The sequence below is a fragment of the Lonchura striata genome, chromosome Z (genome assembly GCF_046129695.1).
Source record: "Lonchura striata isolate bLonStr1 chromosome Z, bLonStr1.mat, whole genome shotgun sequence".
In the NCBI taxonomy this organism is placed as follows: Eukaryota; Metazoa; Chordata; class Aves; order Passeriformes; family Estrildidae; genus Lonchura; species Lonchura striata.
This window is the reverse complement of record NC_134642.1, coordinates 4,231,846-4,259,510: the sequence shown is the minus strand read 5'-3', so window position 1 is coordinate 4,259,510 and position 27,665 is coordinate 4,231,846. Positions and strand designations below refer to the sequence as shown.

At 37.6% G+C, this 27,665-nt stretch overlaps 1 protein-coding gene across 2 annotated transcripts in view; it reads left to right on the top strand.

The window, feature by feature from the left end:
* GAK (cyclin G associated kinase) overlaps positions 1 to 27,442 on the top strand; it is a 65,135-nt gene extending 37,693 nt beyond the window's left edge. Inside the window, exons 17-28 of one of the 2 annotated variants that reach the window (XM_021550350.2) lie at positions 451 to 568; positions 2,398 to 2,477; positions 2,815 to 3,008; positions 4,851 to 5,009; positions 5,784 to 6,251; positions 8,233 to 8,403; positions 14,745 to 14,876; positions 15,205 to 15,324; positions 17,855 to 18,067; positions 19,440 to 19,588; positions 20,557 to 20,733; positions 21,994 to 27,442. In XM_021550350.2, the coding sequence (XP_021406025.2) occupies positions 451 to 568; positions 2,398 to 2,477; positions 2,815 to 3,008; positions 4,851 to 5,009; positions 5,784 to 6,251; positions 8,233 to 8,403; positions 14,745 to 14,876; positions 15,205 to 15,324; positions 17,855 to 18,067; positions 19,440 to 19,588; positions 20,557 to 20,733; positions 21,994 to 22,095 (2,083 nt within the window). In that variant the 3' untranslated portion in view covers positions 22,096 to 27,442. Of the gene's footprint in view, positions 1 to 450; positions 569 to 2,397; positions 2,478 to 2,814; positions 3,009 to 4,850; positions 5,010 to 5,780; positions 6,252 to 8,232; positions 8,404 to 14,744; positions 14,877 to 15,204; positions 15,325 to 17,854; positions 18,068 to 19,439; positions 19,589 to 20,556; positions 20,734 to 21,993 lie in introns of both variants that reach the window. The other variant, XM_021550349.3, reaches the window with a different exon arrangement.
* Positions 27,443 to 27,665: the final 223 nt, after the last annotated feature.

The following is a 27,665-nucleotide window of genomic DNA, read 5'->3' as shown; positions in this document are numbered from 1 at the left end:
AAAGGTGAATCGTGAATGTGGCTGTTACAGCAGCTGGTCTTGCAGAACAGTGGGGGTGGTGGTGAGTTACACACTGGACACTGCGAGGCAGTGAGCACGACCCTCTTCTCACTCCATGTGATGTAAGACTGGGAACATTGATCCCTGATGTACTTGTGCTGAGCTCATCATGTCTCAGTCGTGGAAACCGTAAGGATCCCCCAGGCATGGCAGCTGCAAGGTGACTGCGTATTAGCCCCTGTACAGCTCTAATGTCTGCACAACTGCAAATGGTAGTAACACTGCTAGATGTGGGTAATGATGGACAAGAAAAATGAGAGAATACTAAAGCCCTTCTAGCGTTTTAGCTACTGAAAGCCTTGGAGAAAGCAGGCTAAATCTAAAGTAATACAATATTTAATTTCTTTCTAAACTAACTTGACTGTGGTAATGTTTTTTTTTTCCCTTTAGGGAGTTTAAAATTGAAGATGGGAAAGCAGTAATCCCATTGGGTATAACAGTCCAAGGGGATGTTCTCATTGTGATCTATCATGCCAGGTCGACTCTAGGAGGACGACTACAAGCCAAGGTAATGATAAATTTAACAGTCTGAATGGAAGATTTGCTTTTTATTTTTAGTTGCAATTTAGTATCCTACTAGTTATCTACTGAGTACTTTGCTTTATTTACTATTACTTATTCAGAGAAATGTTTGAGGTTTTCATTAACATGTGAATTCAACCTTTTCAAGCCTTCTGAGTATGTCCACTCCTAATGCTGTACATGTAGATGCTTTTGTAAGCATTTCTGGAAAGTACTTCAGTACTGATAATTGTTATATTTATAGGGAAAGCCCCTAGCCATTTTTTTCAAGGCAGCAATTATTACCTGTTAAGTTGCACAACAAGCTGGAACTTTTTAATTCTGTGCACACAAACTGCAAACAAAGGAAAAATACCACTCAGCAGAAAAGTGGGATTCCAGAGACTGCCTGTACAAAACAGGCTAGAAAAATCCATGTGTTTTTAGAGCCTATTTCTAAAGTCAGGTTCAATTTTTGTAGATTTTTTTAGTTGTTTTTGTTCTACTAGAGAGAATGCGTATTTCCTTTTTTAATTCAACTATGGATGCGAATGTGTTGCAAGATCACAAAAAACTTGTTAATGAAGCCTGTCTTCAAATTTTTTTAAAGAAGAGGCATGCTCTTTTTTTCTCCAAATAAGTAACCCAATTAAACTTGGAAATCTATATAAAAGATAAGAATGGATAGCCCAAAGTTTAGAGCTTGGAGGTTTGTGGAAATTGATAAGACACTTTTTCAACCAGTTTCGGTGCATGTGGGACATGCATATGTATTCATACATAGTTAGTGTTTACTGAAATTGTTTTCTCCCTGTTTTTTTTCTGCCTTATGAGTAGGAATGTATCAAATATTGTCATGTTCAACAAGGCCTTCCAGAATACCTTAAAACTAAAAACTCAGTGAAATGATGCCTTAATGAGCAAAAATAACTACTGTATGATTAAAGGTCATCAGGAGAAAGGCATAAAACTGACAAAATTTAGCCAAGGTTAGGTTATACTTCTTGCACCATCTCACTTTTATTCATGGTAGACCAGGAGAGTTTCTTTGATATGGTTTCTCTGGCATTTATTCACTGATATAAAAGACTAGAATTTTCTCAGCTGTCAGCTATAACACATGATACCTCAACAGTGTGTGTGATGATCTGGGTTTGAAGGTTTGATGGAACAATATTCAATGTATCCTTAGTTTTATCTGCTGTAAATTGACCCCTAAAGTTCTCTGCAGATCTCTTACAGAGATTAACCACCACATTTCAAGATTTCTCCTGTGTTTAGAGCTGGGTGTTACGAATGTCTTCCACTTTCTCACAGCTAAGTAGAGGGAGAGTTCAGTTTATCTTCTAGGAAAGTGATGGTAGGGATGGAAGAATCAGAGAAGCTCTCTCCTTTTAAGTGTGGTATATTTAAAACTGCTTTAAGTCTATTCCTTTATATGTGACATAAATATATATTTCTTGGTTTTATTTTATTGCAAAGTGGATTTTTCTGAGCATATGCTATTCAGAAAAGGATCAAGGGTCATACAGTTTTAACTTCCAGAATAGGATCTGGAAATACTTTAGACTGATAGTCTGTTTTTAGGTTAATGATGAGATATCTGACTGAAGGTCTTTTGGGTTGTTAGTGCTAGTAATAGATCTATTTATTTTGTGTTTCACTGCATTTAAATCTTTCAAGATAAAGTATACTTGTAATTAAATTGAAATTTTTGTAGCAGAGCAAGTACTTCAAAATATTTTAATACTGATACTTTGCATTATGTTAAAGGCAGAACATTGTACATACTGTTCAGGTGGATTTATACAGTTTCCTGTTTCTTGTTTTCAACAGATGGCTTCAATGAAGATGTTTCAGATTCAGTTCCATACAGGCTTTGTGCCCCGAAATGCTACTACGGTGAAATTTGCCAAGTATGTTGCACCTTATTGTATGAGACTGGAAGAAGTTGTCTTTGAAACTGCATAACTTGCCAAACATCAACATATACCAGGGAGAGGAAATATATCAGTGCAGGAAATAGATGACTCTGATTGCAGCAAGAGTCTTTTGTTTACTCACCTTAAGGAAGCTAAATGTTTTGTTCATTATACAAACAATATACAAAAATACCACCTGTTTAAAATAGTTAAACAAACACAGCATTTTTAATGTCTTGTACTAGTTGCTTTGGAGTTTTGTTTTGGACTGCAGTAGATCTAATCCTGTTAGCTATCATTATCAATAAAGTTCTTGTCTGTGTCTTTACAGATATGATCTGGATGCCTGTGACATACAAGAGAAATACCCTGATTTATTTCAAGTCAATCTGGAAGTAGAGGTGGAGCCCAGAGATAGGCCCAGCTGTGAGCAGCCACCTTGGGATAACATGAATATAAAAGGCCTGAATCCCAAGATCCTCTTCTCCACCCGAGAGGAACAGCAAGAGATTTTATCAAAATTTGGTAATGAATCCATTGAAAAACTAGAAAATGTGAAAAAGTTTTCAATGTGCTTAGTGTTTGAGGCTTTTGTTTAATTTTTGATGTTCTGTTAATTAAAAGAAGTAGGAAAAGTTTTTTTTGTAAATATCAGATAAAAATATGCATTATTTGGAGGAGCTTAAGTTATCCTCCAGTAATGAGGATTATAATTATACCTGTCTTACTTCTACTCTGCTTACATGTGCTTGGTTTCATAGCTCTGTAGGCCATTTGCAGGGAGGGACTTCTAGCAAATGGAATTGTAACAGTCATTATTTGTAGGCAGTGTCCTGAATGGGATTTATTTGGCTAAACTGGCACCAATATAATTTCACTTTGAATTATATGGGCATTCCTCACAAATGTTTTTAGGTAAGACTGTTTTTATCAACATTCTTATGCATAGCCATGTAATGTTGTCATTAATTGCCTGAACTTTTCCTAATATGTTCCAGCAGACACTGTTTTATTAATTCTACATATTCAGTGCTTTGTCTGTAGATGCCTGCATTAGTTGAAGTTAATACTGTTCGGTATCCTTCTTCTTCTCCTGGTATCAGTGATTAGCTTTTCCATTTTCATTCAGGCTCTTAAGCCTTCTCTGTGTTTCAAGGATAAAGAAGTTTGATGAAGATTACTATGGTGATTTTAGTGATACATGAGGTCTCACCCTGTGCTGTTAATATGGTCATCTCAAGTACATTTCCTTTCATACAAGATAGTTGCTGCTGGCCTTTTTGCTTTTAAGCTGGATATGTGTTGTTTGTATTATGTTTGAGGCCATTTTCTATTTTATTTAGCTGTGAACACAACTATCAGCTCTCTAAAGCTAAGGTGTTTAGCTTTGCATCATCATTGATGATGGGGCTCTAAAAGATACTCTTATTTTCTTAAGTCACTTCCATTTTCTGATTGGTACAGGAAATGTAAAGATTTCAAATTACACTGAAAGTATTTCTTAAGATTGGTGGGAAGGGGGAAATAGGACAAAAATAAGTACTGTGAACTGATTTAAAAAAAACCCTTGTCATTAAACTTGAATTTACTCTCTCATTAATTATGATATTTCATGTATGTTTTCTGAGACAGACTATTTTTTAAGCATCTCTAAGTTACAACTGAGAATGTGGAAGGAGAGTGAAAAAGTGCTCTACCAGTTGTGTATTTAAATTAAGACAAATAGATTTCTCCCAGGCATCCATATTATTTTTTTCAAACAGTGGATGAATATTGACTAATTTGGGAAGTCTTCTTCATTTGTCTTGAGGAAACTTGGGTTTTGAGAAGTGATACAACAGCACAACTGAATCTTACACAAGAATCACTTAATACCTGATTTCAGTAAAATAAGAAATATAAGAAGCAGTTGATAGCATCATACAGTGTACCACCCCATTTTTAACCTCTCCATGTTCTTCACTGGCTTTGCATATTCTGTGTTTTTCTACAGCTGTATTTGCTTTTTTCTGTTTTTCTGTCTCTTATTACAGATACTGTTCATAGCTCTTGCGTGTCTTAGAGGATGGTTGGTGCAAGTGAGGTGTTAATTACACTTTCCTACAAATGTAAATAGAATTCTTGAGTGTTACTTTATGATTCTGATTTAATGTCCTAGTTCAAAACTGGGTTTTACCAGTTTTTACAGTTGAAAAGAAGCTAATGCTAATTTCAAAGATGGTGGGGGCAGGAATTTGCATTTGCAGAGCAATGGATTGGAGACGATTGTCTTGCTACAGCAGTCAGCTTGAAAGACAAGTACCAGCTGCCATGTGGAGGATTGGGAATTTTATCTCTAAGAGCTCTGGCTTAAATTCTTTTTTATAGGAAAACCAGAGTTGCCTAGACAGCCGGGTTCGACTGCACAATACGAGGCAGAGGCATCCCAGTTGGAGCAGTCTTCAGAAAGTGCACCTACTGATACAGAATCCCCACACAGTGGCAGTACTGATGCAAACAACTTCTTTCAGTCTCTGGACTGGAAAGGTACAGGTTTTCCTCTGAAGTACTGTGTCATTTATGTTTGTCTTGTATGCCTTCCAGTGAATGCTTAAGTCTTCTTAAGTAGCAAAAGTCTCTAATTCACTAGCCATGAAGAAAAGCTGTTTAAAGAGTGAGTTCTGCAGAGTAACAAGCAGTTATTCTGCTTCATTTGGATAAACACCAAGTAAGGGGGTTTGGTGTTGAGTATAACTTAAATGCTGAGCTAAATTTTTCCTTTTCTGTAAAGATCTTAACCTTAAAGATCTGCAAGGAAGCTTTTCACTCCCACAGCCCCACTTGACTGAGGAACAGAGGAAACAAAGTAGACTAGCCAGTGGGGTCCAGATCAGTAAGTAGGACAAAGAAAATGTACTTTTATAGCACATGGGTAACTCCCTTTTCTGGTTCCTGCTTTGTTGTTAAAAATGTCAGCAGCTGCTTATACTTCTATTGAGTGCAGCAGTTACTGAGGAATCTTGTAAGCTCTAAGAAACACAGTGCTCTGAGGTGAATGTCCAAGTCAGTCTCATTTTGAAAAAATTCATAATGCCTGCCTTCTGGAGTGGCATATATGGTAGTCAACTGCTGCTTTTTCTGCCCTGTACAAAGAGCTGGCAGGCAGCATGTAGTTCCTTTTCATCAATTTTTATGTGAGTTTTGGTTAGTTAGGATTTAACTTCATATGCTGTCACCATGAAAGTTTCTCTTACCCTAGTTAGAAGAATAATGCTGGTTATTTAAAGATGTTATTTTATTTTTTTTTTTCTATTCAAGAAGGAAAAACTCCAGAAAGTGGAATAGAGGATGGTTCATCTAAAAATGATTGTGTTCAGGTGTCTGATGACAGGGAAGAGAGTGATCCTTCAGATGAGGAGTTCCAGACATTTCCAGATGAAGGAAGTGCAGTAATTGTTGATGAGAAAGACTCTACTCCAGAAGGAGAGTTGCTTTTTGAAGCCAGTTTTGAAGCTCCATCTGCACCATTACAAAAATCTCTCCCTGAAGAGAATGTGGACTTGCTGGGACTAGACTCTGATATTTCAGTAGAACAGAAACAACCTATCTCAGAAATAAACTCTTCATCAAGTAATGCTGACTTGTTGAACAATCTGTTTGTGAGTAGTGTGTCACAGGTTTCAAACGAGTCCACTGGAGATCTTCTTGGACAAGGAACAGATTTCTTTTTCAGCAGTCAGCATCCAGCTGCTACTCAGGGTTCATCTTCAGCAGCAGCTGTGTCTTCAGGTATGTGAGTTTAACGTCAGTACTTATCAACACATGAAAACTGCTGCTTGTGTTGTGCTTAGAAAATAAGTACCGTGTTTCAAGATGTTGAATGGTGAAGGCATGTCAGTCTGTAGCAACACTGAGTAGAAAAGGTGTTACTTCTGATTGAAGTTCCTATATGTTACCCATATATTCTGTTATGTTACCAGTATCCTATTAGCTTTAAACTCTTGTAAATAGAAAAGTATCAAATTTTAAATTTCAAGGGAATTCAGTATCTGAAGGAATTCTTCGCTTTCCTATATGAATGTTGCATGCTAGATCCTTTTCTAAATCCATAATTTTCCTTGTTAAGGCATAGACTTGTTATAACTTGAACTTTACATAAAGCAACGGCATTAGATGTACAGAGCTGTGTTGCTTGGGTCAAATGTCTGCATGGGATTTTTAAGTGTTAATCACATAAGACTGCTGAGCAGCTGGAAATCCTGTAGATTATTATTCAAACCAGTAGGAAGATGATACTGCTAAAAGATGTTTTCTTGCTGGTTTTACTGATGTTGGCAAGTCATTATCCTTAAGGAGAATGCTATGTAGTGCTGTCTATTTGGTATTTAAGCAAGGTGTTTTAGTTCAGAGATTCTGTTCCTCTTACCAGTGGATACTCACTCATCTCTGTCACTTTTTGGGAATAACAATTCTCTGCCTAAAGTTAATTAAATCTAAAAGTAAGATTTCTGGGAATATTACAAGGTTATTATTATTATTACAAGGAAACCATTACAAGGTTTTGTTTGCACAAAGATAATTCATAGGTACTAAAAGCTTTCATCTCTAGACAACAAGAAGTATGTTTTACAGAGCATTTAGGTGGTTTAAGATGTTTTCTCATTTTGAGGCAATTCACTATTAAGCTTTATTACTGTGGTCAGGGAAGAATAATTTTCATTTACCATTTTTACATAGGTAGAATTCTATAAAAGGAAACCTTCATTACATTATCTTTCTTTAGCCATGTCTATTGCATGAAACATCTGATTAGTATTCATGTATATATCTCATTCTTATAGTCATTCTCATTCAGTGTATTTCATTGAATTGTACTAAGAGAGATAGTTGCAGAAGTGAGAATAATTGGCCACTGTTGTATTTTTGGCTTGCACAACAAACTAATACTTGAGGCTTCGTTTATGTGTGATGCTATAGTAAATACGCTTGAAATGTTGAGTCCTGTACTATGTGGTCATTACCCGAGGATGTGCTGGGGTATTACAGCAGGATTATTCCTTCTCTTCAGCTTCTGAGTGAATCTGGCAGGACTCCCTGGGCTCTTGAGGGGTTTTGACCCTAGAGGGCAGCAGAAACAGGAATATCTAAAGCCCTGATTCCAGCTGACTGTCACATGTTACTCCATGCTGACTATAAATACTCTTCCAGTTAGTTTTTTTTCTTCATTGGCATCACTAGAGACCTGCTGAAGTCTTACTTCTATTGGTTTTCATTCTTGGGTTGACGTGTTTTCTGCCCCAGAATCGCCAATGCCTTCAAGTCTGAATGGTAGTATGAATGTTTTACTTCATATTCTTTTTAATAGTATGATAGTCCATTTTCTTCAAATCTGTTGCTGATTTGGCATTATAGAGTATTTAACAAATATAATTGTTCTGTGTGTCAGATGATCATGTAAACTTAAGATGTGTTTTAAATGGATGAAATTAACAATGCTGTTGAATTGTATGCAGTCTTGCTGCTTTTGTTAGAAGACATAGCTTTTCATATTATGTATGGCTGAGACCCTTTTTGTAACACGTGAAAGTTCATTTGTCTAGAGGAAGGAATAGATGGTTACTGTTTGCCACACGAAGTTCACAGAAGGCTGCTGCAGTTACTAGTGTGAGCTTTGCTTTTGTGTCTGTGCCCTCGGTGGAGTAAGGCTTTTTCAACTTCATTTATTCTACAATTAATCCTGAGATAATTTTGTTTCCTGCTTCTTTTCTAGCCGATCCATTTGACCCATTCACAATGTCATCAAGCTCAGAGAATCAAGCCCTGTCTGGTCCAGACCTCTTTGGGGACTTCCTTAATCCAACCTCAACATCTACAGTTAATACAGTTCCTTCCACACAAAGTTCACTTCCACCTTCTTCCAGCTCAGATTTCTTAAATTTAGGTAAGTGTGCTTCTGGTGTTCTGTTTCTCAACAGTTTCTTCTCTTCTGTGCATTTGTCTTTCAGCTTAGTGGATTATTGTCTTAATAGATCCACTTGTAGTGATTGCTGTTTTAATTAGCTTTGTACTCTGGAAGTACAGATGCAAATGCACCAAAAGCAAGTGTTTCCTGTATAATGTGATGCTGTTATTTATGATGTGACAGGATTTCTAGTGTTGCTAATTGGAGTTTCCTCTCAATGATCTAATAACTGAGGGTACCCAAACATCTGGAAACATATCTTGTAGATGATAGTGTGCTACATTGACTGTATTCAGATTTTAAAGGTTTTCTGGAAACCCTGGAAGACAAATGAGCAAGTCAAGTTATAATGTAGCCAGTTCTTAAAGTGCAGGCTGAGGCTAGCTTGCACCTTCCTGACCTGAATGTATTCTGGTAATATACTTACAAAGTACATTATGTAATACTCTAATCTTATTTGTTTCATTTCTCTGATATATTCTTGGCGAAGCCTTTTCCTCATGCTTTTATTTTAAAATGTATTAATCTTTAAACAAAAATCTTTGTGATAGGTTCAGTCTTCCCATCATTCTTTAAGGAGAAACAGACATTTGCATAAGTGGTGGAGTGGTACAGCTACTAGTATTAAAGCTTTTTAAAATCTGACTTTGAAAGAAAAGTATGGGTTCTTTTCATAGGGATATGGGTTGTGATCAGTCTGTGAGGGCTCTTCTGTGCTACTTTCTCAGTCCCCTCTTTCTGTATAGGCACTTCCCACAGAATACAATCTTTTAAGAACACAGGTCTGTGTAGGGTGCAGTCCTTTAGGAAGAGATTGCTGTAGGGATGTGGTTTTCCCAGGCATTGCAGGTCCTACCAGGAACCTGCTGCTGTGTGGGCTGCTCTCCCTGGGCTGTGGCTTCATTGAGAACATGTCCACCTGTGTATGGTCCTCCACAGGCTGCAGTGTGAATATTTGTTCTACTGTGGTCTTTTACACATGTTGGGGAGCAATCTCTGCTGTGGTATCTGGACCACCTCCTCCTTTTCCTTCTCCACCAACCTTACTGTTTGCTGTTTCTGTCACACCTGTCCCTTCTCTAAGAGCTGCTGTGCAGCATTTTTTGGGAAAACATGTTTCCCAAAGACATCTGGTTTGGAAAGCTCAGCTGTGGCTTGTGGCAAGTCTGTTGGAGCTGGCTGTGTCCGACAGAGAAGCCCATGCCTCTTCTCATCCAGACATCTACTTAACAATGTGCAATAGCTAGGAATGGTGGTATCACACACCTTTTCCTGAATCCAGTGACTTCTTCCCAGGTCTTATTGCATGCAGCTTTGACTTGCCCCTCTTTGTTTAGCAGTTACTCTGGTTGACCCTGGGTCTGAGTGATGCAGTCTGAGTGTTAGATACACATAAACGGGAGACAAAAAAAATGCATTATTTGTCTGACTGAGAGAAGGGCTTCTTCTTTGAAATTGAAGGCTACCCAGCTGATTCCTCTCTCTATTATGTTATTAATCATTATATTCCAGTTGTGGTTGATTCTGCCGAGAAGATTCCACTTGCTGCCTCCTTTGCAATGTTTTTGTTCTTTCCTCTAGATAGTAAGAGCCATATGTTTCAGTTGTGTACTTGTCTAGTTGCCAGCTTTATGCCACTACTGCTGTCCCTGTGTGAGGTTACCAAACATAAATATTTTGCTGAATGTATCAATACTGATCTGTGGAGCATTCTTTTCACCAGATTCTGCACTTGGGATGGGGCAACCTGGATGCAGACAGACTGGGGAGTGGAATGCTGGCAGTCCTGGTCGATGGCAGCCTGAATGAGCCAGCAGTGCCCTGTCAGCCAGGAGGGCCAGCTCTGTCCTGAGGTGCATCAGGCACAGCATCACCAGCTGGACAAGGGAGGGGATTGTTCTACTCTGTCCTGCTCTGCTCTGCTCTGGGGCAGCCTCACCTCAAGTGTTAGGGGCAATTTTGGGTGCCCCAATATAAAAATAGACATTAAGCCATTAGAGAGTGTTCAAAGAAGGCTGTGAGTATGTTGAAGAGCTTAAGGGGAAGCTGTATGAGGAGCAGCTGAGCTCACTTGGTCTCTTCCTCCTGAAGAAGAGAAAACTGAGGGAAGACCTCATTGCAGTCATCAATTTCCTTGTGAGGGGAAGAGGAGGGGCCTACATTGATCTGATCTCTGTGGTGACCAGTGGCAGGACCCAAGGGAATGGCCTGTAGTTTGTGTTTAGGTTGGATATCAGGAAAAGGTTTTTCTCCCAGAGGCTGGTTGGACACTGGAACAGTGGGAAGTGTTCACAGCACCAGCCTGACAAGAGTTCCAGAAGTGTTTGGAAAACACTCTCAGGCACGTGATGTGATTCTTGGGGCTGTCTCGTGTAGAGCCAGAAGCTAGACTCTGTGATCCTTGTGGTTCCCTTGTAACTCAGCATATTTTATGATCTCAGACAAAATCTAACTCACTGGAGAGGCAGAACCTCTCAAGAGGAAATTCTCTAGCTGATGTGCTCAAAGCAGAGTCACGTAGAGTGGGCTGTTCAGGACTGTGTCCTTTCTGGTTTTTAGCATTTCCAGCACTATAGACTCTACATCTGGGCAACTTATGCCAGTGTTGGAGAGATCTTAGAGGAAATAATGCATTTTTTAGTGGAGTTCCCTGTGTTTAAGTCTGTGCCCTATTGCCTCTTGTCCTTCCAGTGAGCAACACAGAGAAGTGTCTGTGTAAGTCTTTCTTTTGTTTCTTCACATAAAATATTTTTACACATTTATAGGAATGTTCCCAGTTCTTTTCTCCAAGTTTAATAATACCAGAATCCTCATATCACAGAGGCGACAGAAAAACATTTTATTTATTAAATTAAAGTGGAAAAAATGAAATATGGATTTCTAAGTGTTTATCTGTGATCTTAAGGAGATTACCATCAATAGCCAGCTGTTAATAACATATGAGCAAGTAGAGAAAAAAAAAGGAATATTTTTACATCTGACTTCAATGTTTATTGTTTTGTGTTTACTCCTGATTTTATTTGATAGCTTGCAACCTGGTAAGTGTATTAGGATACCTGCTATTTTAATGTAATTTCTGGAGCTTTCTGTCAACATATATTTAAAATGTACCCATTTTCTCCTCAGGCGACTGTTTTACATTGATTTCCCAATATTTCTCTATTGCAATGCAGTCTTTAAAAACTGTATGAAGTGGAGGAACTGGGGTAACATTTAATATTCCTTTACATTTGTCTGTCAAATGAGAACTCATATATGTGTTTAGCTGAAATGATGTATGTATTTGAGCCTTTAGTATTCTATCCTGTTACAGGTAACAATTTTATCAAATAAGTAAGGCATATTAATGATTATATTGCACTTAATGTGATTTTTTGAGTCCTAAAAGGACAGGATAACTAGTAACTGGAGAAGAAAGGAAAAATAAGAACATGTTTTCAAATGATGTATTCAGAAGAACTGTGTTAAGTGAGCAGAAGACAATGCAAACAGAAGATCATTAAAAGGAAAAAAAAAATTAAACTAAAAATAAATTAGTAGTAATGGCAGTGACCATTCAAAATAAGCTGCAGTAGTGAGATTTTATGACTCTACTGTTGGAGCAGTTGTAAGTGGCTAGAATCAAATTTTAGAGATGGATAAGCTTTGTTTGTTAGTAAATGGTTACTAAACTGCTACAGATACCAGGAGAAAAGATGTTTCAGTGGACATAAGTTCAAGACATAGAACTTTAACCTTGTATTTCTCAGATGTTGGCTTAAAATGAAAAAACACAGTTTTAAAATCAAGAAACCTGAGTGATCAGTGTAGTTTTCTTCTGAGGAGAAGTTAGTTTCTGTGAACTTGAGTTCTCAGACAGGCTTTAGATAAGGTTAAAAAAACCTTGCTTTGTACTAAACCAGCCTCTTGGTTCACAGAAAATCCTGTTGTCTGTGATTAAAGGATTTCCTGTAGTCACGGCAAGTTAAATAAAGAAAACCTTACGTGAAGTTGTGTGTAGTAAAATGCAGGGCCCTTATTTTGGGAAGCTAAAAAGTGTGATCTGATTACCACCACCTTATTTTTGCATCTTTGCTTGTTTTGAGCAGTGTTAGTAAACACTGTATGGCTAAGGATTATCAATATGCATATTGAAACATAAAAAACCTGAGACAACCAGGTTTGGATCTGCATGTTCATGATTTTAATTGCTTCCATTCTTGGAATATCAAGCTATAGTTCATGTTTTAACATTTCTTTAGGAATTCTGCTCCTTTATCTTAATATGTCTGTATGAACTGCAGTGTGTCAGCTATAAAAAGAAGGATTCAGTATGGTCTCATCATACCTCCTCAGAATATGTAGAAGTCAAAGTTGATAACACTTTCTCTTTATGTTAAAGTCTGACATAATGTCCACATTGTAGAACTAAAAAGAAGATAGCATAAGAACAGTTTCAGGAAGAATGAATTATCTGTTCTGTATATTGTACATTGCATTGTTTCAGATTTTTCAGATAAATGTAGTGGTTGTATATGAGCTTTTACTATTAATAGCAAATTTACTGCTGTACATAGCATAGGCTACTTCCTGCTTAGTTCAGGGTGGGGGAGGCAATGAACTTGACTTCTCTTAAGCCAAGTGTTACAAAACAGCTCATTTCCATAGCATGTTCTCAATCCGTCAAATGCATTTGCCTGTAATTTAATTTGTTCTTGTTTCTCTCAATTTGTTTTCATAGTAGTTAATTTCATATGATGGTGTTAATTTTCTTTTGCTCCTGTAAAAAGACTTAATAGCAGAGATTGTAGAACAAAATAATTTCTAGCCTAAAAATCAATATTAGTAGTAATTCAAGGCCTGCTTAACTTTTGGGAGTGGAATATGATACAATAAAATTCTAAGCTGATGAATAGATGCTGATTTATAGCCAGTGACACTGTGGTTTAGCAGATAGCTGGGATCCTGAGTATTGAGGCCAATATATATGGTTTCTCCCATGGTTTTAGAGGCAGGGAGATGAAGCTTGGGTCTGGAGAAGGGGCTGGAAATGGAGAATACTGCTGAAATACAGGCTTTCAGCAGATATTTGTTGCACTTTTTCAGCAGTATTGGATGTGCTCACTTTGCAGCTGTAAGATCTAATTATAAATGGTATTAGTAGATTGAGGTACTATAGGGGTATTTAATTTGCTTCTAATTATTTCTTTAATTAAGAGGATTTGATATTAATATTTAGAATGTAAAGCTGAGATGCTGAGATAAGTGAAAGGCAGTAGTAGTAGTTGAGACTTTCAAAGCCTCAGAATGTTACTGCTTTTGTTAAGGATGGCTGGGTTAACCCTGTGTCTATGAAATGTCTTACACCACCACTAAATGTGCTTTATTGAAATATTCCCTCTCCCTGTAGCACTGACAGTTGTTACAGCATTAAAATAAGGGTTACATTCAAAAGGTGTCCTCCTTCACTGTGAGGCCCCACAAGCTCTGCTCAAGGAGAATGCTCAGAGCTGGCATGCAGTTTTGAGTGTTCCATACATAGCATATCTCATTCTGAGGATAACTCACCTCATAGTTTGTGTGAGTGCACAATCATTTGAATTGAATCAGTGGGGAATCATTTGGAAGTGTCAGGGATGGCAGTTATAATGCCTTTAGATGGGAGATGACATTTTCCAGATGATAATAGCAGCACCCTTGCATGCTTTTAAATATGACTATTTCATTTAGATTGTCATGGGGTACAGAAAAGTGGTTTTTATCCATGCAGCTAGGGATTCTTTACCTTTGCCAGAAAAAAAATCATTCTTCCTGTATCCTGCTCTTCAATTGTGTGCATTCATTCGCGTGTTACACCTCAGAGTGTATTAGTTGGCCAAGAGGCCCCTTTGTCACAAGCAGCCTATGTTAGGCAAACCTGCATTTTGAAGTGACCTTGCTTCACCTGTGTAACACCCAGACTACTGAGTGATAAAGAGCACCATTCATGGAACTCTGCTGCTTTAGATTTACCAGCCGTGTTGTCAGGAACAGCAGCATGCCCTAGATTTGTACCTGAGCTAGTCCTTTTGGTCAGGAGGCCTAAGCTGTTAAATTCATAGCATTGTCTGTACATGGAAATACCTTATCTGTGAAGTGCGTGGGATGTTTTAAAATAGAAATGTAGGAATTCCAGTTGTACAACCCTTCTGAGTCCTGTTTAAGACTGCACAACTGTTACTGAGAGATTCAAGCAAGCTGTGTAGTTGACAATGTGGTACACATTCTGTTGGTATTGACAAATACATATACTATTGAAATGGTTTTATTAAACATGAAAACATTTCTATTTTCTTCTGTAGGCAATTTGACACCAGAGCCACCTAAAATATCATCATCTACAAGCCACCCAGACCTCTTAAGTGGATGGGATTCTTGGGCAGATTCCTCAACCAGCAATGTAGCAGCACCACAGCTGAAGCCTGTTTGTGAAGGTATTATGAAATTAAATTTTTCCATTAGAGGAACTAGACTGGGTCAGTTTAATCACCTGAAACTACTGAACATATCTTCATGCATTTTTGCTTTGCTGCTTAAATGCTCCTTTAGTAAGGCACTTGTGTAGTTTTTCAGATTAAAGTTCAAGACACAGGACTTAAATTGTTTCAATTCTCTATAGTAATGGTGATTCTTGTAATGGGAAAAGATGCTGTGAAGTAGAATATTCGAGAGGTTTGCATGAGGTGTTGTGTAGATACTATTTTTATTCTTTCTCTTGATTTCAAACAGACTAGGTATGTGATGTGTCTTCTTTTTATACAGGCCAAGCTTTTACCACTGGAAGCCAGTCCAGTGTGTCTTCAGGTTCGTCTCTTAGCCAGGCAAAAGCTCAGAACTTTGATCCTTTTGCTGATCTTGCCAATCTGGGATCTGGTCTTCCAGGTAATATGTTACTTTTGATACACTATATTTAGTGCCTCTGCTGTTTGATTTGTTTTGTGTACCAATAAATGTTACTGACAGCCTATATAGGCTATAAGGGAAGTGCCTTAAAGGCACTATGTAGTGCCCATAGTTTCCCCACTAAATAATTTGCCATTATATAGTTTCCCAGCCTATAAATGAAAGTGTTTCCTTTTAATTGCCAATGTCCAGCTTGAGATATTTGCTGAGAGCTGATGAGTAACAATAAAAGATTGAATCTTCCAGATATTTTTTTAAACATCCAGAATAATATTTCAGAAGATAACTACAGCTGTGTTATAAGAACAGTAAAAATAATTAATGCTTGTGAATTGAGTTGAGATGGTAAGAGAAACCAGGACTTTGCTGACTCAGTAACTGAGCATGAGGTTCTTACCTAGCATTGATTAATACTATAGTTAAAATTTTAGTTCCAAAGTAACAGTTAATTCACTACTTTCTTTTGAATTCAGTAGACTTTCACAGCACTGCACACCAGTACCAAAAGCATTATGAATATCTGTCAGTTTGCAGTGAAGGGTACAAGGAGTTCTGGAAGATAAAAGACATTGTGGAGTAACTCTTGTTCCAGGGTGTTTTATAGCGTGAAACTCAGGAACTTAGTCCTGTAGCACTCACAAAAGAGCTGAAGTCCTTGCATTTCAGAACCCACAGTGCCATAACAAAAGTGACCAGCTGCCCAGAGTACACAGAATGATTCAGAACAGCCTAGTGTTGATGAATCAAGAAAACCTGCTTTTCCCTTAGCTTGGAGCTGATGGAGGTTTTACCCTGTTGCCTTGGCAGTTAGCACTGTGTGTTGAATTGGGTGGAATTCTTGTAAAAACACTAGGCAGCATGCAGTGTTTGACTTCTTGATGTTGCTTGGGCATAAGCACTGCAAAATTCTGGTGTTGAAGCAGTACCAATAAGGCTGTTTTGCAGTAAAAAAAAAAAAAAAAATCTAGTTTAATAATTCAGGTTAACACAGGTTGTTAAATGCAGAGATAGTGTGACAGTAAAAAAAGTAAATTTATTCTTGACTTGAAGATGTAGGTATAGCCCACACTGAATCAGATTAAAGAAATCAAACTAATTTTAGCAGAACCTAGGTCAATTCATTACTTTTTCAGTTAGCTTTCAATAGGAAAAATGACTGCATTAAGAAGTAGCCAGATTTCACTGTCCTAGTGAATATTCTCAGGCTTGAAATGAACTTTCAAGGCATCTCAAGAACTGGAATCCAGTTTTTGAATACGACTGGAATACCACACTCTGTTGTATTTTTCATAGCAGTTTTTTGGCTTCCATATACAAGACGCTGTTCTGGAAGAAAATTTATGAGAGTGCAAGCTGCTTAAATATGAATACGATATAAAACCAAAAGAAATAGCAGCTAAAAGTAGTTAATACTGGTGTATTAGCATACTGGTAGGATACCAATAGTGTTCTGTGTTGATTGGTGTTGTCACACTCTTCTTTAGGAGTGGTCTTACACCAGAAATTAAGAGTGTGGTGTTGAAAAGTTTGTGTGAACAGTGAGGCATTGACATGTCCTACAGGAAGAATTTGTTGGCTTGAAAACTGCAATAGTGAATGTAGAAAGAATAGGTGAAAGAGAGAAATTTTCGGTATGCAGTGTTATTTACTGACAAGTAGCAAATTTTTTTTCTGTAAATTTCACAAGTTGTCAATGACTGAAAACTGAGTTGATGCAGTTGAGTGATTTAATGAAAAAGTAGTGCATTCCTAGATTTCACTGGGTGTTGTTGTATTGCAATACTGTGTTTTATCAGGTATGATATTTCAAGATACAGTATGGTATCTTGTACATGGCCCTGGGGAGACATCCTCTTGTGCAAATTAGAGGTATGGGCAGCCACTTCAAAAGGGAGGCATCAGGAGAGCTGAAGCCATTTTTGAAAGAGCGAAACAAGTTTGCATTGCTGTGTGTACCCAGACAGGCTTGACCTTGTCACAGGAGAGTGATTACAGTACCTCCTGCAGGCTGCAGTGCTTTTCTTACTCACATACAGTATATTCCCTGTGATTGCTGCTACAGAATAATGTTCTCATCTTCCTTAAACAGTAGCGCAAGGAATCACTAGAGACTTTGAAAGCATTAATTTGAAAATCTTCTCAGTCTGTTACCAATTTTTGTAATATATATATTTATTATGCACTGCATATTAGCAGAAGTGGAAGGCAGAACTATTGCCACAGCCACATTATCTCCTAGCCTGACATGTGCCTGACCCTTCAGATAAGGGTGCATGTCTTTGCTAAAACTGACATTTGAAACCTTGAGTTGTAAGAGAAGACTTTCAGTAAAGCCTCCAGGTCCTGCTATCCAAGTTACTTCTTAATGAGACTCCTAAACTTCATTACCCACACTTTCCTGTTATATTACTGTGAGCTATGTGGTTATATGTCAAGACCAAACTGTCTTACTTGTATTGAACAGGTGACAGGCATTAAACTGAACAACTAACTTAGTATTTTTTGTTAGGTTCATCCACTGGTGGACTCTTGGGTAGTGGATTTAGTCAGAAGACTGCTCCATCTCAGAAGCTGGGAAATCAGTGGCAGAAATCCTCCAAACCACAAAGTACTTCATGGCAGTCCCAGACTAAGTCCAGCACTGCAGCTAAGCCCAACTACACTGTAAACTTCAGTGTAATTGGAGGACGAGAAGAAAGAGGAGTCAGAGCTCCAAGCTTTGGTAAGTTTTTTCAATGTGTATTACTAATAATGTCCCATGTGAAATCAGTTGGGTGTGCTGTTACCTGCAGAAGCTTTTCTACCTTCATGTTTTTATTTACATTTGTGTCTACTACAAAACAGAACAACATTTGGCAAACCTGGTGGTATCCTGCCTTTCCAAAGCACAGGTATATGTGAGTTTGGGCATAAAGTCTCAAGGCTATAATAACTCACCAACATGGGAACTGGTTTTGTATCAGTGAGTTCAGAAAGGTAAATTTGATCCATCTGGAGAGAGATGGTTGATAATGTTGCTTCATGTTAGTGTGTGATACAAAGGTAAAGGGATACACTGGTTAACCTGGCTGAAGAAGAGTAGCTTGTCTTGAGAAAGATTGAGGTTAAAATTACTGAAAATTCTTGTGTTTGAAAGAGACATGGGAACAGGACCAGGTGGAATCATACAGTCCTTTAACATGTTACAGCTGAGTAGACAAACCTGGAGTTGTAGAGTTAGGCTTGGCCTCTTCTGTATGAACTTTCTTGGAAATTTTCATTTTCTGTTGTGTTGGTATTAGGATTGTGCTTCCATTAAACTGACCTATAAGTGAACAGCAGGTACTTCTTTAAGTTGGAATTATTCTTTTTGTCCATATCTGCAAAAAGGTGTCAGGATGCAGAGGCAGTGAGCATAGGTTGCAGCACAGCAAAGTCTGTAGAACAAGGCAAAAAAAATCAATTGGTGTGATGAAGTGCTGAAAGAGGTTGTTGCAATTCCTCTTCCTTAAAAACTTGGACTTCAGGTGGACAAGGACCTAACAAATGTACCTGGTTGTCCCTGCTTTGAGTGGGGATTGGACTAGACAACATCCAGAAGACTCTTCAGAGTTCAGTTATTCTACAGTTCTCTGAAATTTGTCGGTTCTGTAATGAATATTCTTGTTGGTATTTTATCCGTTCAATATTCTGGATAAGTTTTAACATACTTAGGTGTTGACTACATGCTTTCAATTATAGTATTGAGTATGTGGTTACTTGGGAAACTGCTGCATAGCATTTGAAACTAACTTAGAGTGGAAAAACAGAGCAGTTTCCAAATTAGTGGACAGAAGTGTGCTCCTTCAAATCTACTCCATTTTTTAACAAAAGGAGGACATGCAAGTATTTAGTCAGAGGTTAGCAAGTTAGGTTGTCTGCTCTGCTGGACTGAAAGTTTGTTAACGATACCTTTTATTTTTATCCTTCTCAATTTTGTGGCTTTTGGCATCACTGAAGGATATTTATCATGGCAGTGATAAATGCCATCCAGGTGTATCTAAGGGCAATATATTGCTCCTGTTAATGTATTCTCCAGTGAAACTTTTCATTTAATGTTTTTTCTCTTTTCATAGGTCAAAAGCCAAAAGTTTCAGAAAATGACTTTGAGGATCTCTTATCTAATCAAGGATTTTCAGCGAAATCTGATAAAAAGGGACCAAAGACAATTGCTGAGATGAGAAAACAAGAGATGTCTAAAGATATGGACCCCTTGAAACTCAAGGTTTGTTTAACAGTGATTTTGATTCAAGTAAAAATCTGATCTTATGGTTAGAACTGCTAGTAACAGCGCAGGATACAATGACCAACAGAGAAACTAAAGGCTCATGGTTTAGAAAAGATGGATTTCGGTGATAACACAAAAATACACTTTAAAAATGAAGGATGTGAGAATAGCTGTCTTTAGGGTGATAATGTACTTTCATTTTCTGGTTAAGAAGTGCTGCTGCTGTCCTAAGAAATTACTAGAAGGTGCAATTCTAGAGACAGGCTATATAACTAGTTTGGGATGTGTTCCTTGCTGTTCAGATTTTTTTGACCAGTTAGTCATTGATGACTTCACATATTAATACACTTACAGTTTTTTAGTCTTCATGGTGCTTCAGAAAAGTTTGTAAATGAACTTTAAAGGAACGCTGAAATTTGTTTTCACAAGGTGTCCTTTCTTGAAGAGCGAGTAGGTAGTTTGCATGCCTACCTTTTAACACGAATCACCACAAATGGAAATTAGTACAGATATTTAGTTATCATCCTCATTGGTGATAATAAGTGTATGATAAAAACATTGTATCTCTATGTTATGGCTTGAATATTGCTGTTAAAGTCTGAGCAACATTAACTGACTGTGCACCTCTGCAGGTTGCCTAAGTAAACATGAATTATTACTAGACATGATTTTTTGTACAAAGCTTGTACAACAGAAGTTTTAAAATATATTTATGCTTTTGTACAAATCAAGTAATAATTTGTATGTGTGCCCTGACAGGGACAAGATGAATCTAATATCAAATTGTAACAGATGTTTTTAATTACTCCTGTCATTTTTCTTGCCATTAATTATACAGATGTTTGTAACATGTAACTGTATGTGAGTTGTGATCATACAGTTTTGCAGAGAGTGAAGATTATGCCTGTAGAGGCTGAGAATGCTTACAGTGCTGCATTCAGTTCTGTATGTTCTGATTTTCCCAGATTCTTGAATGGATTGAAGGAAAGGAGAGAAATATCAGAGCATTAATATCCACTCTACATACAGTGCTTTGGGAAGGGGAAAACAAGTGGAAGCCAGTCAGCATGGCAGATTTAGTAACTCCTGAACAAGTAAAGAAGTACTACAGGAAAGCAGTGCTTGTGGTTCATCCTGATAAGGTGAGTGTTTTCCTCTGATCTTCTTTATTATAGGAGGATTACAAACGCTTTTACATACTGGTTACTGGCAAATGCCTTGCTTCTCAATCAGAAGTTGTCCTTCTGATTGAGAAGCAAGGCATCTAAAACTAGAAGGCATCTAGAAGCAAGAACATCTAGAAGAACTAGACTAGAATAAACAAGTTATCAGATGTCTTATAAAAATACTTAATGCATCCCAAAGTATCGAGGCAGCTTCTTGTTCTGTGCTCTTGCATTAGATAGAAAGAGGAGCATTGGATATAACTGGTTTGGATTTTCAGGTTTGCATTCACTGGTGCTTTAGTGAGCAGTAGTCTAAATCCTATGCTGTCTTGTGTCCATAACAAACATGATATTTTTTGGTTTTTTAGATCCCCCTCTCCTTCAGTCTTCTTGGTATGTGATTTCTTCCACCTTTGTGGTAGTTTTATAGGTGTTTTCTGAAAGGCCCTTAATTCATCAGTCAGAACACAGCTCTGTTTAAGGCATATTTGTCTTCCTTGTTCTTTTATTCTGCCACTTACCTGTTATGTGTTGATAAAGTACTGCAGATGGCAAAAGCTAAGCAGCAGGAGAAGAGGAAGGATACCAGAGGAGGCTCTGGGACTTCCCTTTTCTATTGGAGAGAGCCATATTTTGGGACTGGATGCTTATTAACCACAAGGGTTAGATTGTGTTGCCCCCGGGTCAGGCATCTGTGAAACAGGCAGGGGATCAGGAGTGTACTATTTTTGAGTATGGAAGCAAACACACTGGAAGTGCTATGTCAGTCATGTTGAGTCCTAGCAGCAGTCACAATCAGCAACACATTTTTCTCTAGAGAATTTCATTCAAAAAAAGTTATCTTAAAGAGGACTCAGATTTTATCCTTGTACACCACTGCAAGATCTTTTAGGAAGCAATTAAAAAAATGACTTAGTTTGATTAGTAAGTAATAGTAACTGCAACTATTTATGAAAAGAACAGCTTTGAAAATTGTTTTTAACTAAATTTAAATTACTTATGAATTGTACTGAAAGCTTGAAAGTAACATAAGGAAACGAAGGATTTGGATTTGTTTAAAAAATACTCATTGCAAGCTTTGGATAATTTTGGAGAGAGTTCTCTTATCTGTAAAATTGTATTCACAGAGCAGTCTATAGCTGTTGAGTAAGACAGCAAATGTAAAAGGGATGGGATATTTTCTAAGGACCTAATTTCTAATTTTTTTTGCTTATGGTACATTTTCTTTGTTTCCAGGCCACAGGACAACCCTATGAGCAATATGCCAAAATGATCTTCATGGAATTGAATGATGCATGGTCAGAATTCGAAAACCAGGGATCAAAGTCCCTTTTCTGAAGCTTCACCTTTCACAGAACTGCTTCCAGAAACTGGAGCTGATCATTGTTATGACTTTATTGCACCTGAGATCTGTGAAGCGCTTTTCCACGATTTCAGCACAGTTTCTAGTCATGCACTTAAATGTGGGGATGTATTTTGTAAGATGTAGAGTTCAAAGCATTACATAGATGCATTAAGAAAAAAGCTGCTGAAGAAATCACAGTCTGGGAGTAAAGGTTTCTCTTCAGTTTTGTATAAGAAAAATAGAATTTGAATGAAACTAAGTAATAAGTGATAGGCTAGTATTAGTTATAAATCATTCCGACTTAATTGATCTTTGCTGTTCCTCTACCGTCCCAAATTTGTCTGTTACTGCAAGTAGTTTTGTGATTCAACTTTGATATTTGGTGCCTGTCGCCTTTTTCAAAGTGCTTTAGTTAGCAGCAGTGAATTTGCTTGGCTTATCTCAAACCTAAGGGTGTATATTTTCATCTGTATTTTATATAATCCATCTGATAATCTTTCTGTAAATAATGTTTTCTGGTAATATCTGTGTTCTTTACAGTAGACTAACAGTTTGTTTAGCCAAAAAGACACCACATGTGGGAAAGTCAGACAGAGTTGTTCTTGATTTTTTTTTTTTTTAAGTTTTCTTTTTTTTTACATATCATGAGTCTAAAAAGAAATTTTGACTCTGAGGTCTGCATGTTCCTGCTGTTTTGTTTATTTATTGCAGTACTCTGACCTGTGCTTATTTTCCTAGTTCGTTAAATGGTGTCTTTTGTTTCTGAATTCAGTGGAATGTTCCTTTCATTGCACTTCAAATACTCTGATAGAAACAATTTTACTCTGAAACTTGAAGTGTAAGCACAAAACTTTTACTGTGCTTTGATTTGTCTGAGTATTAAATCACTCATTATCATCTGGTGAGCATTTAAAGTGCTTTAACAAACATTTTGCTGCATGTTTGAACTTTTTTTGAGATACGCATGGAATCAGTGCATGTGAAAACATGGCGTGTCTTGGTATACTGTTGAATTTCTGCTCACCTATTTCCATGCACTGCTTAGTGCAAGATGAGTAGAGACACAACTTGGTAACAAAACTTGCCATGTTTTCTCATCCCTGTTCAGAAGGCACTTTTTCACTAGTGCTGGTGTGGATGATGCAAATGACCAATGACTGTTATACTCTGTGTAATAACAAAATGCAATTTTCATATCAAGTTTTAAAATGTTGCAAATTAGTGCTGAGCTATTAAATCTTCAGCAGCAGTCTCTTGATACCGGACAGTTGGGCATTCAAGGGGATATTTTGATCACTTGCCTTTTTATACAATTTGCATGCTTAACTGAGAGGGAAGCTGTATTATTAGCAGAGGTAACTGTTCAGCTGAACAACTTCTGAACAGGAAATACGAGATTCTAATCCCACCTGAAAGGTGTGTTGGATGAGATTTTCCACTGCTGCACCAGCCTGAGAGCTGGTGTGTTAGAGACTGCAGAACACTTGCAATGTCTAGTCTCCAGCTCTGATATTATAACACAATTACTTATTAACCTCTGATCAAAAGTTTTGTTTGTGTATATTCAGCTGCTGTGATTTTTTTTTTTTAAGGTGAAGCTAGGATCAATTATGAATCAAGAAGGTGATCTATTATTCACAGCTGCTGTTGTATTTCAGCTACTGCTTTGAAGCATTCTTAAATCTCAGTAGATTTCTTTATAAATGTGTGTAACTTGCTGTCTGATTTAAAGTAAGAGCTAATATTTTTTTCTTTGGACACTTCATGAATTCTTTGTGTATGTGACCTGCAACCATGGAAATTAAAGGCTTCTGGTAGGATAGGTTTGTGGGAAACCTTTTTACAGTTCTGGGGCAAATGCTATCTAGTAATAGATTTAAAAAGACATAGATATATATAATGAATTTGACTGTAGTGCTATATACAGTTGAGAGATAAAGCATTTCTAAAGGGGCTGCATAGAATAAGGAAGGACTGCTTTAAAATCCCATGTTCATTCAGTGCATACAGGCAACTTAATTTTGGGGCACACATTTTTGATTGCTCTTTTCTCGAAATATGTGTTTAAATAATTAAAACATGGAAATCAGGAGGATAGTATCTTCCTCTGCTTTGTATATTTGGTAGTGTTTTCTGGATGATGTCTACATTAAGCTTTTTTAAATTTCTCTACTCTTGATTGCAAAATTTTCTTGAAACATCAGAGAAGAAACTTAAATGTGATTTTAAGTTAGCAGGGAAAACATGAATGCAAGTATTTTACCTGGAACTGAAGATCTCTTGAAATTACCTCTCTCTTTTAAAAATCATGGAAATTCAAGAAGTTTGGCTATGGATTCTTCCAGGAGCCATTACATAATTACTGAAACTTCAGTCAGGTTGACAGAGCCACTCAGCTTATTTTATGGCTTAGTCAGCTCTGGTTCTCAGTGGGGGAACTGGCTGATTTCTCTGTCCTTCTCCTTTCTACATAATTGAATTTTGCTGCTAAGAATCTGGGAGAAGCTTGGTTTGGTAAACTGATAAATCTTGACAATGAAACTATTTTGGGTAGGGTGTTTTGATTTTGTAACTGTGCCATTTCTCTGTGTTACATACAAGAATGTGCAAACAATGGGGATTTCATTAAGGTTCTGTAAGCAAACTATAATTTGGAAATTAAAAAAATTTCAAGTGGTGAATATGAACATAATAAATGGAATTTTTGTTTTCTGTGAAACACAAAGCAGCATGAGGACCACCAAAGTTGTTTCTTAGTGCAAGGCTTATATATTAAGTACAAGAACCTGGGAAGAGGGAAGTTAAAGTATATTTCATATAAATGTATACTGAGTCTTAATGTTGCTTTTATGGGAGATGATCATTTGGAAGAAAAAAGTACAGCAGTTTTATGAATTCATCTTACAACAGTAATAAAAAAAATGGTAGACAATCTAGGAATGAGGGCTTTTCAACCTTTTGCTTTGCACTTGGTAGTTAATTGTCTGTCTGCTGTTATGAAGTAGAAGTGCACTCAAATGGTATCACACATATTTCACAGTTTTTAGAGCAGGCCTCAAAAAAAAAAAAAAAAAAAAAAAAATCAGAGGCTTGGCTGGATTCTCTTTGCTTAAAATGTTTATTTTCCATTCATGTTAGCTGTTCAGTACACAGTTAAGTTTTGAAGTGTTGAAGCCACAACCTGAAAGCTGAACTTTGTATCTTCTGCTTCTGCCGGCTGTGAAGCTTGAAGGTGAGGTCACCGTGTGTTGCCTGCAGGCTGACACTGCATGCATGTGCACCAAGGATTTGCTTGAGGCACTTGAGGTTCTCTTATGAAGCCCCTCCTTGACTCTGGCAGCAAGTCGTGGTGCCTGCTGGCCCACCTTGGTTGTTCCTCTGTCTGGCAACAGCACCTGACTAATGTCATATAATTGTTTGCAGCCTACCAGGGCTCACTGTCCAAATATGAGATGTTTAGTGCAAGAAAAAAGGAAAAGAGCACAAGACAGATTAAATGAGGAGCAGAGAAAAACACCAGGGCTCTAAAGTACATCTGAAATGCTGTTTTCTAATTCTCTCTCCACTGATCTATTGCTACCTACCTCTGCTAAAACCAGGTTTAGACTAGTAGACAGAACCTGGTTTGCAGCCTGCTTTCCATCCCTTTTAGAACACTGCTGACTGACTATAACAAGTGGGAGTACCAAGTCCCTATTTTTTCCCTCTCCCCAAAGTTTATATAAAGCAGGTTTAAAAAATATTTGGGCAGGTTTCCACTAGTTCTTTCTTTAACTACAAATTACTTTGTTACATTGCTGTTAGATCTGGAGAGTCCAGCAAAATAACATTCAAAGCAGAGATCTGTGAAAAATAATTGGTGTTAAGAGTGTGGCTGGAGTCTGCCTAATGGAAACAAGCGATGTATTTTAACCAGTGGAAATCAGTTGGTCTCTTCAACCTCGGGCATGCCTTTTTGGTGTTTCCTAGTGCTGTCTGAGTTCCTTAGGAGCAGCAAAGAGTGCTAGTGGTTAGTTAGACATAAAGCCTGGGAGGAGAAGGTCCTCGGCATTGTTGATTGCGTCAAGTTCAGCTATTTTGCTAATCAGTGGTAGCTTCTTCAGCAAGTACAGAACAGAAAACCTCCAAAAGTGCTGATGAAGTACATTTCCTTGGAACAGTGGCAGAGTCCTTGGTATTGTATTTGTGAGGGTAACTAGTGCTCAAGAAAAATGCCTTGTTTACCTCCATGTTCTTGGTAATTCTAGACAATTCCTCCCATTTTATCTTGCCAAGCACAGAGCAATAGTTAGTTTGTGAAAGCTACGTGCACAAGGTCATTTTTTTGCACAAACCAAAGCGGAGTTTGAGCATAACAGAAATCTCATCAGGCCTTTGGGGCTGCTGTGTTCTGTGCACCATTCCACTTCCTGAGGCCAGACTGCAGCTTCCCCAGCAGTGGCAGTGTCTTTGCATACTCACTGCTGCTCACAGAAGTGTAAGTGTTTTCAGGACTAGCAAAAATGTGGAAACCTTGTTGCTCCTTAGCTGTGTCCTTAATTGTCTAACAATTGCAATGTAATGGCTGCTTTTTAAATAAATTCAAATTAATCTTATACGACTCAGTTGACATTCTCTGTCAAGAACTTGCAGGTGATTGACCTGCAAAAGCTGTAAAAGGAATGTAACGTTTCCCACCCTTTGAGCCTGTCCCTGGTGCAGAGCAGCTCTTGCACTCAGAAGCTCAATGACGAGGAGCTGAGCTCTGGTTCTGAACTTGATGAATCTTGCAGTGCTTGCTTACTCTCTCTTTGGGTGAGCTTATTGTGGACTGCAGCCTAGACTGCATTAAGCTTGCAACCTATGCTCCAAGAATACTATTTCAGTACTTTTTATGAAGGATACGTGTTGTCATAGAAGCTTTTATTACCAAAAGGGGATTAAGAGGCATTGTGGGAACTCCCAAAACTCTAGTGGAATGTACTGTATATTTGCAATGTAGATTTCTAGAAGTGATTGTCATCTCTCATAAGGTCTTCGCTTGCTCTGAGGTCCTTATTGTATTTACCTGTAGTTGTGATTGTACTTTCAGTACCTGTGGTTTTTTTCTGATTTGGAGTGTGTGGAAGGACAGAACAGACACTCAATTCCTGTTTTTGCCATCTTTCAGGAAATGTGATGTACTGTGTAATTTTGCTACTAGTAAAATGAACTTATACCTGTATGTATATAAGGTTAAATAGTCAAATTAAGCCTTGTTTAAAAGTAGATTTAATGTTTGGTACAATGTCCTTGAACAGAATATTTTGCTTTGAAATGTATTACAATTTAATCAGTGATCAATTAAAACAAACAAAATAACTTTGTCTATTTCCTTCTTTCCCAAGACAGAAATGCCTTGAACACCTGAAGTATTTCCACTGTGTCTTCCAGAACAGTCTGCAAATGTTAGAGAAGGGGTTGTCGTTATCTCAGGTTGACTGAACCTGTTAGGAAGAAGTGAACCTGTTGAGAAATGTCTCCTCTGTTGGAGAGGGTCGCTGCAGTGTGCCCTGGGATTTGGCAGCTGCATTTTCCAAGTGCC